This window comes from Perissodus microlepis, chromosome 15, assembly GCF_051167445.1.
Source record: "Perissodus microlepis isolate ML-2025 ecotype Zambia chromosome 15, ASM5116744v1, whole genome shotgun sequence".
Lineage (NCBI taxonomy): Eukaryota > Metazoa > Chordata > Actinopteri > Cichliformes > Cichlidae > Perissodus > Perissodus microlepis.
This window is the reverse complement of record NC_140475.1, coordinates 13,096,799-13,112,473: the sequence shown is the minus strand read 5'-3', so window position 1 is coordinate 13,112,473 and position 15,675 is coordinate 13,096,799. Positions and strand designations below refer to the sequence as shown.

Here is a 15,675-nt window from a genome sequence, read left to right as displayed (position 1 = left end):
GGCTTCAGCGGGTCAGTATGACTGTTTTTTTCTTGCTCCAGGATTCACTGAACCTTCTGAAGTTTTAGTCAAACAAATGGAGAAGCTGAGCATCCACCCACAATGTAATCGATAGATCTGCTAAACCAACGCTAATACTCCTTAAATATCATAATATAAAGCTTAAAGTGGTTAACAGAGATCCTGTGATGATGGATCTCGTTTGCTTAATTGCTGTTTTTCCGGTTTCCCCTGTGTATTGGGGAAAGTTCCCTTTAAAGACTTCCAGTTGTAGTTATACAAATAACTGTGTAATGCGTAATTTCCCTTAAAACAAAACGATAAGCAATCTTTTGGGCGCATTTGTGCGCATCTTTAGCGTCAAATCGGTTTTGATTACGTTTGATTAAAGAACCAATCCATCAAGTCTTCACGGTGGGTAACGTCGGTCATTTCAGGTCAGGGAATGGTAGTGTGTGTGTGTGTGGGGGGGGGGTTCAGCACATAGGTGAGCCAGTCTCAATCAAGGCTTTTCTTGAGGAGGGTGGATTTAAGCTGGAGGAAATAGGGGGAAAATGTTGGTAAAATTCAGCGCACTCACCTGTAAAAGAGGTAGAGGAGGAAGTGGACATGCTCCCTTTTTTCCCTCCCTCTCTCGCCGTGAATGAATGAGATGGCACAGGCAGACCAAGCGTTTCTCCCGGTGTTCCTTTGATAGAGCAAATGTAGGGTGAAGTAGAGATCAGCCTGCTGGACATCAGGTCTCCCGACGCTCTAGTTTGAGTTACATGTTTCAACTGACTTTAACCTGCATGGCGCATGAAGCCAAGTGACCGTCTGGAATCAAAGAGATTTTCCATGGATGAATATTTTATAGTGACTCTGTAACATAAGCTGCAGCAGCGTGAGAGACAGACTGATTTGTTTTAAACTGAACCAACAGATTCCTTTGAGGCTGTGGCACAGATCCGAAAAAAACATCCTCTGAACTGCTCCAAAGGTGATTTCTCTCTCTCTCTCTCTCACTTCATTTCCCAACTTCTCACAAAAGGCTGCTCAAGCTCAAAGGCACTGACGGCTCAATCTCATATCTACCCTCCACAAGCCAGGTCTAAAAATTGAATTAGTGCTAGCATTTTAGCTGCAAATGTGGGGTTTCCCCACAAACAAGTCTTCCAGTAGAAAAGATGCAGATGCGTCGTTGGTATGCGAGATCTTCTGAGCTTTATCACTGCTCTTCTAACCATGCGGCATCTATGACCTCCCCCCAACATGCTCCCAACCATCCCCACCTCTCTCCCTCTCTTTCTCTTGTTGATGAAGATCCATACTTAACATCCCCCACCCAGCCCGTTTAAAAGACCTACCCACCACTCAGTAAGCTCAAATTAATTTTCCTTACAAGATTACCATAAATATTCACTCCAATCACCCGTGAAGCGATCATACAGAAGACACCCCAAAATTTTTATTAGCCTACTATAATGTATCCTCTCCTTCAGGAACCCCAAACTTTCCTCACTGATCTGATGTCTGCTGTTGACTCTTTCAGCTTCATATCCTTGTTGAATAGCGCAGCTTGGCTGGTTCCAGATCAGCGACTGGTAACTGAGAAGTGGGGGGTGGGATTGAATAAATAGCGCCATCCATCGGTTTGATAAAGACAGTCAACTTCACTGTTATTAATGTACCTCACACTGAGACAGAGAAAAATGATAGATAGATAGATAGATAGATAGATAGATAGATAGATAGATAGATAGATAGATAGATAGATAGATACAAAAAGCTACATTCGCAACTATTAAATGATTATATGTGATTATAAGCGTTAATGCTTATGATTATAAGCGTTAATGCTTATAATCACAGGTGTGTGTTCATCGGGCGCGTTATAATGTCTTTGAATGTGTCAGCCAATCAGAAATGAGGATCTTTTTCACCGCTTTCACTAGACATAAGTTGATAAGATTATTGCCACATGTGATGGTTATTTCCACCTAAAGCCAACTTATAATAGGATGTTTTAACATAATATTATAATGTAGGTCATGCATGGGCTAATCCTATAAACCACTTTCTTTGTGTGTGATGACCCGCCAGCTTCAGCGCAGACAAGTGAAACAGTGAGGGTGTTTTTTTCTTTTGTGAAGTTTACCACTAGGATGAGTTCACTGACACACCAGTCTACATGTAGGCAGGCAGCAGGATTTCACGGGGTTTTATGCGCCATCTGGTGGTCCAGTATCCTCTGATTTCCCACGCGGGTGTATGTGGACGCGTGCGCATTCAATCTAAATTGGCTGGGAGGTGATTAAAAGGGGGGGCCAAACCTTAGATGAGGCATTGAGTGCTGACAAAGTTATTTGTAACGACTGGGATTTATTTGTTTTTGACATTTTTGATAAGTTTGGTCAACTAGCTCGTTTCATTCTATTGCGCATGGCCTATATCTGGCTCTGGTTGTTATTCAGTCAATGTAGCTGTTCATTCTTCCAGTTATTTGACCTAAAGTTAAATAGGTTAAATAGAAATGCAGAGGCACTAGCCGATCTTTGTCACCCAAAGTTGTTGGGGAGCTGGAACAGATGTTAAAGTATTAAGACAGGCAGTATAATTTGGTTTTAAGTAAAGCGAGTCAGTGTTGAAGTGTTGTGTCAGAAAACATTCTCAAAACTTAAAAGAAAAATTGAATCTTCTTGGCGTCAGATTTCACGACTGTTTTAGTTTCATAACATGACGAGTAATTTGGTTTTGCTGGAACACTGAGCACGTTTCATTCAATTACATTCAAAATGATCTGAATCTGAAACCACGAGTTTTTTCATGTCCATCTTTAATGTTTATTGGGTGTTTTAAATAATAGAAATGAAACATATAAACTGTCATTTTTTCTGTCTTCAGATTTATGTTTATCTAATTTATGTTTATCTGAAACTGACATTTTTGCAAAGCATTTGAATTTGTTTAATTTTTTTGACTTCACTTCTAATAGACGTTTTTCTAATTTGATATCAGTTTATTTGAATGTTGTGAAAAATGTAATGTAATGGTGCACACCAGTTTGAATTTAGATAAAAGAAATTTGGAAATTTGTGCATGTTTTCATATTAACTCATATGCATTTAAACATTTAAAAAATAAAAAAATAAAAATATAACCCATAAATGATGAAAGAGTCATCATGAAGCTCAACTTCTTGCTATTTTGTAATGTATTGTTCATTAAAGGCGCGGTCACAGAAAGTCAGCTGGATGATGATGAATGTTTGAGATGATTATAAAAGTTTCAGGTGTGACTGATTATGCTTATGAAAACCAAAAGTGGGACATCGGAGAGGTTTTTGAACATGAAACATGTACGTTTATTAATCCTCATGGCTCCCTCTGTGAGACCACCCTCATTTTGTGCTTGCTGCTATACCCGTTGTTCACTTTCAGCGTGACTGCCCCCTGGTGGAAGACCACACATGAACTCAAGATTAGATCTAGACGCCCTGACTTGCTCTTTGTCTGTGAAAGGGAACAACAGACCGATTCATATCCCAGGTTCTCGACTCGCTTATTTCATTATATTTTTTAATAGAAAGCAAAATATTTCTGTCTTTGTCCAAGATTATCTCAAATAAAAGATTTTTTTACTCACTGCCTTCATTTGTTTCACTCAAACTTGCCACTTTGGATCGGAGAATTATTCCTCAATTTGGACAATCAAATTTCATATATTTTTATCCTGAGCTGTTACCCTAGTGTAATTTTATTTACTACATGAAGGTGCATAGCTGTTAACATACACAAATAATAAAAGATCCCGATGAGTCACTGTTGAAAAAGTTATTTATTGTATTTGTGGCATTGTGTTTTGTTCCCTTTGAAAAGGAAAACAATCAGCACAAGTCAAGAGGTAGAAATCATCAGTCTGAAATTAATGTAAGGACTGACATTTACTTACTGACACACACACACACACACACACACACACTTTCCCATGGAAACAACCGATTTTTTTTTTTGCATTTGTTTTCATTTCATCCACCAGCAGTACCATCATCCGTGTAATACTGTCACTAACATTTGTATGTACTGATTTCATCTGACATCAAACAGACTCCATTCTGCGCACAATCCAGAAATAAATTACACACACACACATCATGTTGCAGCACCCAAAGGGAGCAGGAACAATCTTGAAATGAACTTTTTGCTATTTTCACCTCATGACTTTAATGGCTGATTGGCTGATTACTGCATCATCCTTGAAAAGAGCCCCCTGTGACTACACAAAACAAACAACACATTAGGTGTGAGAGATGCATGTTGGCTTATATTTGTGTGCAGAGCAGAGCCTGATGACTCTGTGATCTAATCTGCTCACACAGGGGGAGGGACAAAAACAGATCAGCACAAAAAAAAAAGGTTAAAAAAAAGGTAGCAGTGCTATAAACAATGTGTCAACATCTGGTATTAACGGTATTCTGGTATTAACGGTATTCTAAATATGGTTTGACCAAAGGATTAAAAAAAGAAAAAAAGAGAAACCCCACACACTTTAAAAGGTAGATGAAGGTTATTTGACCCAAGAGATGTTGAGACAGCGAGCGATGAAGGCGTAAGTGTCAGCCACCTCCTGAATGACTTTGCTGGTGGGCTTTCCAGCACCGTGGCCTGACTTTGTGTCCACAAGGATGAAAAGGGGATTTGTCTGCTTGGGGCTGCGACCTACAATGTGCTGCAGAGTGGCGATGTACTTGAGGGAATGCAGAGGCACTACCCGGTCATCGTGGTCGCCTGTCAGCAAAAGCACAGCGGGGTACTGGACCCCATTGCCTTCTGGTACACGGATGTTATGAAGCGGGGAGTATCTGCGAGAGAGGACCAGTGGGATCTTTGTTAGGACTGCAACCGTTTAAATATTAAGTAAACAGCAGATTCCCTCTATAAAAATGTCAGAGCAATGATAATGTTGGAGTAAAAAATGTATTTTGTTTAACCTTAAAATATTCACACTGCTATCCTACATCACAAACGAAATAGTCGGGTCATTTTGTTTGTTCTGAATTTCTTTGTGAGCTTCAGTTCTCAAATCAAGACACAAGGATAACTCCTGGAATTAGATATCTCATTAAAATACAGTACTGTGCCAGAGTCTTGAGCCAATCCTTATTTCTTTATATTTTGCAAAGAAAATTACCGCACAGATTTTCAGTTATTTATTAAAATGCGCAAACAAACACAAGGGAATACAGTATACAAGCTAAAAGCTGAGACTGTACAATTCTAATAAGCATGAAAGTCGATATTTGGTATGACCACCTTTATTCCTCAAAACAGCCTGAACTCTCTTAGGAAAGATTTCTTGTCATGTCTTAGTAGTCCTCGGGATCCTTCAAAGATCTTCTTTGGATGTTGATCTTTGATCTGTTCTCTTTCAAGATGATCTCACACTGCTTCAGTAATGCTAAAGTCTGGGTTCTGGGGAGACCCATCCATGACTGACAGTGTTTCATGGTGTATTTTTATTTTTCTATTTGTGTATGCTTTTACTGCATTAACTGTGTGTTGAGGATCACTGTAATGCTAAAAAAAATGAAGCTGCTGTCAACCAGATGCTTTCCAAACTGTATTGCCTGGTGGATTAAAATCTGGCAGTGTTTTCCAAATTCATAATTCCTTAAAATTTGACAAGATCACCAACACCACTGGCTGAGATGTAGCTCAAAACCACTACATCTCAGCCTCTGTATATATTCATCACACCATAAAGACCTGTTACCACTGATCTTCAATCCAGTCTTTGTGTAATTTGGCATAACTCAGCCTCCTCCCTGTTTCTCTTCCTTAGCAATGGCTTCTTGACAACTGGACTTCTTAAATCCCCATTTCTTAAGGAAATGACATTCAGACACTTTATCTGCTGCAGACAGGGTTTTAGGCCTGGAACTTTTTCTTTTGTCCTCCACTTGTCCAGTTTCCTCAATTCTTTAAAGGACATGCTGCACACCATGCTGAAATATGCCAGGTTTTCAGCTAATAGCTACTTGGGACTGGGAACACATTTTTTTATGTCCATGTAGCCAATGTAATCAGTGAAGCTCAGATTAAAATGTATAAAGAAAGGCAGCTGATGTAAATGCAGCCTACAGATTATAATTCACATTAAAATCTACACTGTGGTCAGAGAGAACCTACTTGATCAGCCATTCAAACTGCTCTTTGTCTTCTGAACAGCCAAAGTCTGTGGTCCAGGCGTGCCCGATTGTGAACTTGTGGAACTTCAGCATGTCCATGACGCCCACCTGAGCTACTGCACATCCAAACAGCTCAGGCCGCTCGTTTACACAGGCCGCTGAGACAGGACACCAAGGATTCAGAAACGTCATCATCTATATCCATTTGCTGCGATTATATTGTTTTAGTGTATCTTGTTCTTTAGTGGAAGCATACATACCTACAAGCAGGCCACCATTGGAGCCTCCATTTATAGTCAGTTTGGAGGGAGAAGTGTATCCCTCCTTGATTAGATATTCAGCTGCACACTGGAAGTCTGTGAAGCAGTTCTGTTTATTTGCCAGCATGCCAGCTGGAAAAAAGAATACAAAGTATGTAAATGAGGACTTTGCGCTGGTAATATTTAAAAGATTCCCTCCAGGCACGTTTGAAAAGATCTAAAATTATTCTGCTTTGAATAATAATGTGTCTGTGATATGGTTTTTTATGCTTGTCAGGTTAGAAATTCTTAAAAACAACATTTATGCCTCCTCAGCCACAGAAAACTCCAGAATCTATCAATATGCAAATATATTCATTTCAAACTTTTAACTAAAGTTGTCATTATTGAAAGACAAGACACAATCTACTGTATGTGCTACACACAAACACAGGCGTTTTCTAACAGGGCAAACTGGACATGCCCTTGCGATTGAGCTCTGTAGTCATGTTTATAATTACGTGTCAAAAGCTCCTCACCTTTGTGCCAGGTCTCCCCATATTCTCCTCCTCCTCTGATGTTGGCGACAGCTAAAACTCCTCCCAGATGTCTGACAAAGATGAGTCTGGACACGCTGTAGCTTGGCGTGATGGAGATGTTAAAGCCCCCGTAGCCATATAAAAAACCGGGATGGGAGCTGTCCATTTTGATGCCCTTCTTGTGAACAATGAACATGGGTATCTGAGTGCCATCCTTTGAGGGAAAAAAGATCTGAGACAACAAGAGAGGGAAAAAAAAGATTGTCAGGGAAACAAAAGGAGATGGGAAGTGAATTACGAAAAGGTAAAGAACAGTAAAGCTTGCATCACCAGTCTATCCTTGTTTCTGAGTCAGAAGACAAGAGAAGACACAGGAGCTCTTTTAAAATCCTGTCTGCATCGTGAACATTTTACACTTACAGAGCTATTTTCGAGGCCACTGTTTTCAGCATAAGCATATAAATATATCTAACTCTGGGACACTGTATGTACAGAGGAAGTAAAAAGAATGTGAAACATGGTCTGGCCAAGGCTAGACTATCTAAAGGACAATTTACTGCAAGTTTCTCAGGAATCTGAACCACTTAAATATAAAATCATCTATGTCAGGTCATCCATTCCTGGCCCATAATCATTTCCCAGGGATACTGACAACATCTATCATAACATAAAAGCTTCAAATCTTATTACTAATTGTAAAATTTCTTTCTCTTTCATTTCTCTCCACAGGTGACCAGCTTCCAACTCCATCTGGCAATCAATCTTTTTTTTTTTAATAAATCAGAATTAATGGCTGTTACTTTGGCTACATTTAAAGAGAAAGGGCTCATGTCTCCTATGACGGCCGAGCAATCCTTCCCGTTATACTTCCGAATACTCCATACTCCATTGGAGCCCACAGAAGCACCACATCTGCACGTACACTCACGTTCACCATCTTAAAAACAAATTTACGTTACTTAGACCCAGGCAGCAAGTATTATCAAGGCTTTACTCTCAACAGTTTGGTTCAATTTGATGATGGAGGTGTGCCTCACTCTCTGAGTGACCTTGCAGGTGAGAAAGAACTACAGTCATGAGGCAGTAGTTTCCATAAACCTTTGTCTAGGTGATTTTTTTGAAAGAAGGAAAATTACTAAGAGTTAAAAAAAAAAAAATGTCAGAAAAAGTTGCCATAACAAGGTGAACTGACATGTGACAGTTACTACTGTGAACACACCCATGCTCTCTTGGTTTATAGCCTCATGTTTACAAACATACAACATCTAAAAATCACAAAATTAAACTAAGAAACAAATATCTGATGATTTGACTATTAGGGTACAGTTCTAGTTAAAAAAAACTACTTTGAAAGCTCAGTTTGAGTGCTGCTTACGTTAATAAAAGCTACCAATACCTGATTTAGCCCACCTTTTCTACAACAACCCTAAGCCGATAGTTTGCCCACAGTTTGCTGTTTTCGAGCCAGACAATTGATAAAACCTTTCATTTTGTTTGTCAGGGTACAAACTGGCCTGTACACCACCGTTTTATGTCTGTCATTTTGGATAAATGCTGGGTCAGTACTTTAAAAACTAGGTTAAAGTTGGGCATTTATGCATAATTAACTGTTAAGATATCTTTTAATAAATGTGTTTACCACAGTCTATTTTTAAAAAGAAATGAAACACACCTATTTAAACACTGGTAATCCCAGTCTAGGCTCTAGTTACCTGTGTGGTCTGGTAGTCAGAGGGGTTGAAGCCTTTGACAGTGACCTCTCTGAAGATATGGGGCTGCAGGGGCTCCTTGGTTAGGTCACAGTGGTAAATGATGGCTAGATGAAAAGAAAGTAAAAGTTTCATTTTCTTTACTATTTTGAAATCACTTCACAATCAGTGAATTCTTAAAGACAGTACAAATTTACTTAATGAAATAATACGTGGAACTTAGAAATTAGAACAAAATTGCATTACTTGTTTCTTATTTATACAAACTTAACATAAAGGTTGACTTATTTCACTTAAACAACAATATTTGCACAGGTAGAAATTGCGAGACAAGGCATCTGATAAACAAAATAGCTTTTTTTGATTAAAAATAATAATTTTTGCATTATAGTACCTGGAGATAGGAAAGAAGTGAAATAATAGAAGATTTCAGAGTCTCGCTTTCGTCCTGTGAACCCTACTATGGATCCAACATCAAGAGGGAAGGTCCTCAGCTCCTCTCCTGAGCTCAGACGATACATTTTCAACACATTCTTCACATCATGGAGGAAGCACACGAACAAATAGCTGGAGTATGTACAGGTGGCAAACACTGCAAGGAAGACATGGCAAAAGAATGAATGACATTGAAATGTACCTTTAATGACAGGGCTAAACTGCTAACGCTTCATATTTTATAGGGAAAAGGTCATGCACGTGTTGCAGAACCTCACCAATGACATCCTTCTCATGTTGAGGCAGGAGCTCCTTCCAGCTGCTCTGCTCCGGAGAGGCAAAGTCGATGTTGATTAGTCTGTAACGAGGGGCGTCTAAGTTGGTCTTGAAGGTGAACAATGTGCCCTCGTTCGTCACGTATTCGTACTCGGCGTCAAAGTTGTCGATTAATTTTACCCATGGCAAAAGTCCTGAGCAAACAAGGATTTCAGTTCTAAAATCAAACTGTTAAGCGAGTAAGACTACAAGAAGAACAATATTTGTCTTAAAGTACCAAAATACTTTGAGAAATAAAGAGAAACAAGTACAGAATACCTGTAATACCCTGAGGAGTGGTCTTGAGGTCACAATACCACAGTCTGTTGACAGGATCACAACCTTCTCTGATAGACAGCAGCACGTAGCGCCCATCTTCTGATACCTACAGTACATCTGCAATCATTAAACTGCACCTGAATGCCAACTAAAACATGCATTCTGTCCAAGTTTGGTGACGTGACAGTAGAGGGGGAAAAAAAACAAAACAAAACAACTTCACACATACTTCTGCTCCACTCATCCATTTGGGGTGATCAGGAAACTCTGCACATAGGACGTCCTCAGACTGTGGAGTCCCCAGAACATGATAGTATAACTTCTGATGCAGGTTAGTGGAGGTCTCAGTGCCTGAAAGCAAAAAACAAAATCGAATACAAAAAGACGAAGAGTGTTACGAGTGGGTGCAAATTTTATAATACTAGATAACAAAAGGTTTCAAAACAATAAACAGAAAATAACAAATATTGACAAATGACAAACATTTCACCTTATGACATTAAATACATTGTCCATTTACAGTGGCTCAAAAGTAATTGGACATACAAACGTAACTTTACATGGATGAAAACCATTTACAATCTTTGACTGTCTAAAACCGGCAAACATCACCAAATGCTGTGGTTCACCTCCCTGGAGATGCTCTGCTAGGCCTTCATTTGGTGCTTGTTTGTGAGTCTTTCTGCATTTGTGCACTTTGCTCTATTGGAATGACAACAGCTTACTGACTTGACCACTTAAGAACATCCAAATTTTTTGCCTTGAGTAACTCTTTGGTTGCTTTTGCAGAATGCTTTGGGATAATATTCATTTGCACTGTTTAAGCACTGTCCTATGAGTTTTGTAGCATTTGGCTGAAACTGAGCAAATATAAACCTGTACACTTCACAACTCATACTGCTATTTCTTTCAACACTTACATCATTAATAAACACTAGTGATCCATTTCCACTGACATTATAAGTCATGTCTGACTGGTAACGTGGCACGCTTCTCCATACTTTTCTCTTGTCATCATCTGGTAAAAAGTTCAAATTTGTTTGTTTTTTATTTCCTTCCCAGAACAATGCAGATTCTTTTAGATGATTTCTGGTAACATATAATCTGGTCTTCCTGTTCTTGACGGTAATGAGCAGTTTTCACTTCATAGCAAAGTGCAAACTGCTGCATTTCCTGCTGTACCTTGACAATTTGTCGTGTTCTTGTCGTGTTAGTGTAAACTAACTTTTCTAAACCATGAAAATAATTTTGTCATCATCCAACTTTGTTGTCTAAAGCTCCCGGATCTCTTTATTTTTGGTTTTTAGATTTTTAGTCTAATGATGACAGTGAAAAGTTGTTACAAATGTTACAAAAAAATCAGCACTTTGACTCATTTGTCATGAAATAACAATGGAACAGGCCTCACCACTTTAAGAACGCCCATTTAGACCTCTGTTAGACCTCTGCCTCACCACTACATATTTCAAATACAACGAAGGCTTTTACAGACAAAAACATGGCTGTGCCATGGGCTCCCCCGTGTCACCTATTGTAGCCAACCTTTACATGGAGGAAGTGGAAAGGAAGGCTCTTGGCTCTTTCAAAGGAAGAGTACCCAGCCACTGGTACAGATATGTGGACGACACCTGGGTCAAAATCAAGACACAAGAAGTGGAATCCTTCACTGCGCACATTAACGCTGTGGATAAAAACATCAAGTTCACCAGGGAAGACACAAAGGACAACTGTTTGCCTTTCCTGGACTGCGCTGTGCACATTGAAGAGAACGGCAAACTCAACATCGAAGTTTACCGGAAGCCCACACACACGGACCAGTACCTCCTCTTTGACTCCCATCACCCTTTGGAACACAAACTTGGAGTAATTAGGACCCTACACCACCGGGCAGAACATGTTCCCTCTAAGCCTGAAGGAAAAAAGAAGGAACACACACATGTAAAGGAAGCACTCAAAACGTGCGGCTATCCTAAATGGGCGTTCTTAAAGTCAGCAAAGAGGCACAGAAAAGAAGACCAGACACCAGCGAGGGAGGATAAGAAGGACAGACGCAACAACATTGTCATCCCCTATGTAGCCGGTGTATCAGAAAAACTTAGGAGAGTTTTCTCCAAGCATGACATCCCGGTGCATTTCAGACCCAGCAACACGCTCAGACAAAAACTGGTTCACCCGAAAGACAAAACGCCAAAACACAGACTTAACAATGTGGTGTATGCTGTACAGTGCAGCGAGAAATGCCCAGACCTCTACATTGGAGAGACCAAACAGCCACTTCACAAGCGCATGGCACAACACAGAAGAGCCACCTCCACAGGACAAGACTCAGCAGTCCATCTGCATCTTAAGGATAAAGGACACTCTTTCGAGGATGCCAATGTTCACATTTTGGACAGAGAGGACAGATGGTTTGAAAGAGGAGTGAAAGAAGCCATCTATGTCCACTGTGAGCGACCATCTTTGAACAGAGGCGGGGGTTTACGACACCAACTCTCTGCCATCTATAATCCAGTTTTGAGATCCCTTCCCAGACGCCTTAACGCCCACTCACATCCTGGGCCATCTGACCTCAGGAATTCGCATGATAAGGTGGGGCCAGGTTTCACAATGAACACACCCGAAACTCTGGCTGATTGGGACCCACACCCGCTTTCACACCTTGGCTCAGGCGATTAGAGGATCATCAGGGGGTCCTTTTGTCCCTCTGTGGGGGGATACTCCCACTAGGTTTATATCTGGGACTCTCCACCATTTGACCTTAGAACTGAAGAAGCTTCTCGGATGAGAGGTGAAACGTCTTCAAGTAACTTAAAGAAGTCCAGACGCTTTTCTTTGCAAGCTCCTTTGACAGTATTTGAGAATGTTTGAATCCTGTCCAACACAGTCTTACCATCACTTTTGCCCTCCTGGTCAGGATACGAGTTGTAAAAAAGCCCCTTCCCATCGTGGGTCCAGGACATGCAACTAAACTTGACTCGCTCCAGGCGGTCCTCTAAAGGCACGGCGCCCTCAACGCGCAGAAAGCGGATCTCCACCCAGTCAGACCCACTGGCACTAGTGCCATATGCCAAGTACTCTCCATCCTCAGAGAATGCATAGCCTTGAAGAAATCAGAGAAACATAAATAGAATGTTAACAAGGAAACTTAACAAAATTTAGACATCAGAGAGGACACTATATTTGTAGAGATTTTTATTCAAAACTGAGTAAAAACTACCACATGAAGCAACTATTACTTGAAAGGCAATTTTGAACTAAATGTATTACTAAAATTAAAAAGAGCACACGATCCAGAAATGCAGGCAACATATTTTTTCATATCAGTAAAATGGGTACTTTGCTTTTATAATAGCCACGGCTGATACCTCGCAGAGCAACTGTCCCATCCTCAGAAAATGTGTTTGGATCTAAGAAGACTGTGGGCTCGGCATCTAGGTTCTCTTGCACATACATCACACTCTGGTTCTGGAGGCCTGTGTTGTAAAAGTGAAAGTACCTAAAAAACAAAGAGAAAAGCTACTGGAATGTCACATAATCACTCTGTCATCTAACACTAAAGCTGAAATCCAACATCAAAAATATTATTATGGAATCAGTTGCAGCAAGCTTTACCTGCTTCCTCTCTTGAAGGGACAGCTATACTTGGGATAGTCATACAGCTCAGTCATGCGCTCTTTGAACAGCTCTCGCACCTCACAGTGCTCTAAAAATGGCAAAGTGAGCTTGTTCTGGGCACTGACAAAGGCCTAATGGAAGAAAGCATAATACAACCATCTTTACATTTTACCTTTATCATTTCAGCAGACTGCTCAAAAGAGAAAATAATTATTTAGCAGATATCTTTGCTGTGGAAAAAGTATCCACCTCTTCCTGAGTTCTTTTTTTGCCATATTTGTCATGATTAAATGTTTTAGATCAAACTTTAATATCAACGATAACCTGAATAAATACAAAATACAGTTTTTAAATAAAGATCTTATTTTTACTAAGGGAAAAAAGCTATCCAAACCTCCAAACAAGCTAGGTTTTCAGATCATACTAATTAGAGAAGATAATTTTGTTAAACATTTGCATATTTTTCATTTCTCATGTCTCATGATCTATTGAACTGAAGGAGTCTGTTAATTTAGGTTAAGTTTAAAATATACCAAGAGACACTAAAAACATACAGACCCAATGACTACTGATTCTTTGTGCATGAAAATATAACAAAACAACTACGAGTAATGAGTAAGGGATTAGAAAGTAGTCTTGCAAGGCCAAGTTGCCATATCCGCCTGACCCGAAAACCCCCCGAAACTGACCCTAACCCCAATGCCACAACTGCCACAGGTAAGTAGGGATCAGGCGATCGGCATCCTAACTCCTATGGAGAAAAATATGATTTACAAATGTGTACAGTAATTTGTGTGTAACATTTGAGGTCTCACAGATGCGTGTTCCAATCCACATATAAATCGATTTGACCACACATAAAACTATTTTACAAACGCGTACATCCAAACCTGAATAAATAGTGATTATTTATGCACAATTTATTAAGTTCAGCTTCACGAATTGGACATAACTGAATAACATCCCTCTCACTCACAAAACCTTTAACGCCAGTGCACCAATTTTCTGATATGCACGGATTACAGTGCATGCTAACGTGTCCTCAAAACTTACACGTAAATGATTGTACACAATTTTTAATCTTAGTTTATGCTTTTGAAGCAAGTGTCTCTCCACAGAAATCCATAATGAATATGGAAGAACTGAAATATATAAATGAAAATCCAATATTGTTGTTCTATAATGCCTCTGATAGGCTAAGCATTTTATATGTACTGGGGTTATACTAATATTAAAAGGTGCTTCATCTGAAACACGTAAGTATGACAAATATGCAAAAAAAAGAAAGAAAGAAATCAAAAGATGCTACGCTTTAAATGCGCCTGTGACATTTAATACCAACACTTAACTATCAAATCACATGCCCACATTTCTTAATTACAAAACGCGACACAACAACTAAATATGGCAGTAAAAAATACAGAATTCGCTGGTGATTTGAGTGGTAACGGGGAGTTTACCTGTGTCTTTTCACTGTCAGGGTCCTCCAGCCAGCTGTAAGGGTCAGGTACTTTGCAGCCATGATAGTCATCCACCTGAGACCAGCCACAGAGGAATGATTAAAAGGTGAAGTAGCTAAGCAAAACAGAGTTGAGCTATCGGGGTTATAAGCCCAGGGTGTTTAGTAAAGTTAATCACGTAGCATCTTGAAAGGCTAAAATTGGACTTGTAGTTAAGTTATGGCTATCTCTGAAATGCATGCATTTTTGTCAACATAGCCAATCTCGGTTTACCGGTGATGGCTAAGCTAACTAGCATGCTAACAAAGCGAACGCTCTTTTCAATGAATGAAAGCGCGTGATGATTAAGCATCCCGGCTTATTAGCACGCTAGGCTAGTTAGCAACCCACATTTACTTACAACTGACTCGTCGCGGTAAGCCTGGGGATACTGAAAGGACATTTTGGACGTCAGTTTTCGGGAATTTCGTAACCAAAAAAGCTGCCGCAGAGATTGGAAAGGTGCTTTTGAAATGACTCTCGCGGCCCTGTAAAACATAAACTTAAACCGCAGAAGCTTTTGTGTGGAAAAGATACCGCTGCTTGTACACAGCCAACAAGCGCTTTCATGAGAGTTCACTGACTGTCAACCAATGTTTTACAGCGCCCTCTGTTGGCCAATAGCGAGAAGACGATTCTTGGAACCTGATTTAACCAACCACTTAAGATGAATTTAATAACCTCAATTAAAAGGTTTTAATGTGAAATCATTTATGTAGTCTATTACGTGCAATAAAACAAATAAAATGGAGATTACGTGGTTCAGTACTTTCCCCTGTAGGCCTACACACTTCTTTAAAGAAGCAACATAACTGACAAAGAAATTAAATGCAATAGTTTAAATAGTCTGTACCTAACTGTATCTAAACCAGGGATTCA

The 15,675-nt window shown here is 39.7% G+C and overlaps 1 protein-coding gene across 1 annotated transcript; it reads right to left on the bottom strand.

Annotated features, from left to right (window-relative positions):
• Positions 1–3,797: 3,797 nt before the first annotated feature.
• Positions 3,798–15,386, bottom strand: prep (prolyl endopeptidase). The gene is made up of 14 exons (XM_084953791.1): positions 15,158–15,386; positions 14,758–14,832; positions 13,295–13,428; positions 13,048–13,178; positions 12,573–12,782; positions 9,912–10,033; positions 9,683–9,788; positions 9,367–9,558; positions 9,048–9,245; positions 8,657–8,760; positions 6,945–7,176; positions 6,427–6,558; positions 6,168–6,324; positions 3,798–4,840 (listed from the first exon to the last, which is right to left on the bottom strand). Exons 1-14 carry the CDS (start codon positions 15,293–15,295, stop codon positions 4,546–4,548), a joined length of 2,226 nt encoding a protein of 741 aa, XP_084809917.1. The 5' UTR covers positions 15,296–15,386; the 3' UTR covers positions 3,798–4,545.
• Positions 15,387–15,675: the final 289 nt, after the last annotated feature.

Coding starts and splice junctions, on each gene's coding strand:
- prep (XM_084953791.1), bottom strand. CDS start 15,295: ATGTTTTACAGGGCCGCGAGAGTCATTTCAAAAGCACCTTTCCAATCT. Junction 10,034..12,572: donor CCAGGAGGGCAAAAGTGATG/GTAAGACTGTGT, acceptor TTTTGCTTTCAG/GCACTGAGACCTCCACTAAC. Junction 6,325..6,426: donor CAATGGTGGCCTGCTTGTAG/GTATGTATGCTT, acceptor GTCCTGTCTCAG/CGGCCTGTGTAAACGAGCGG.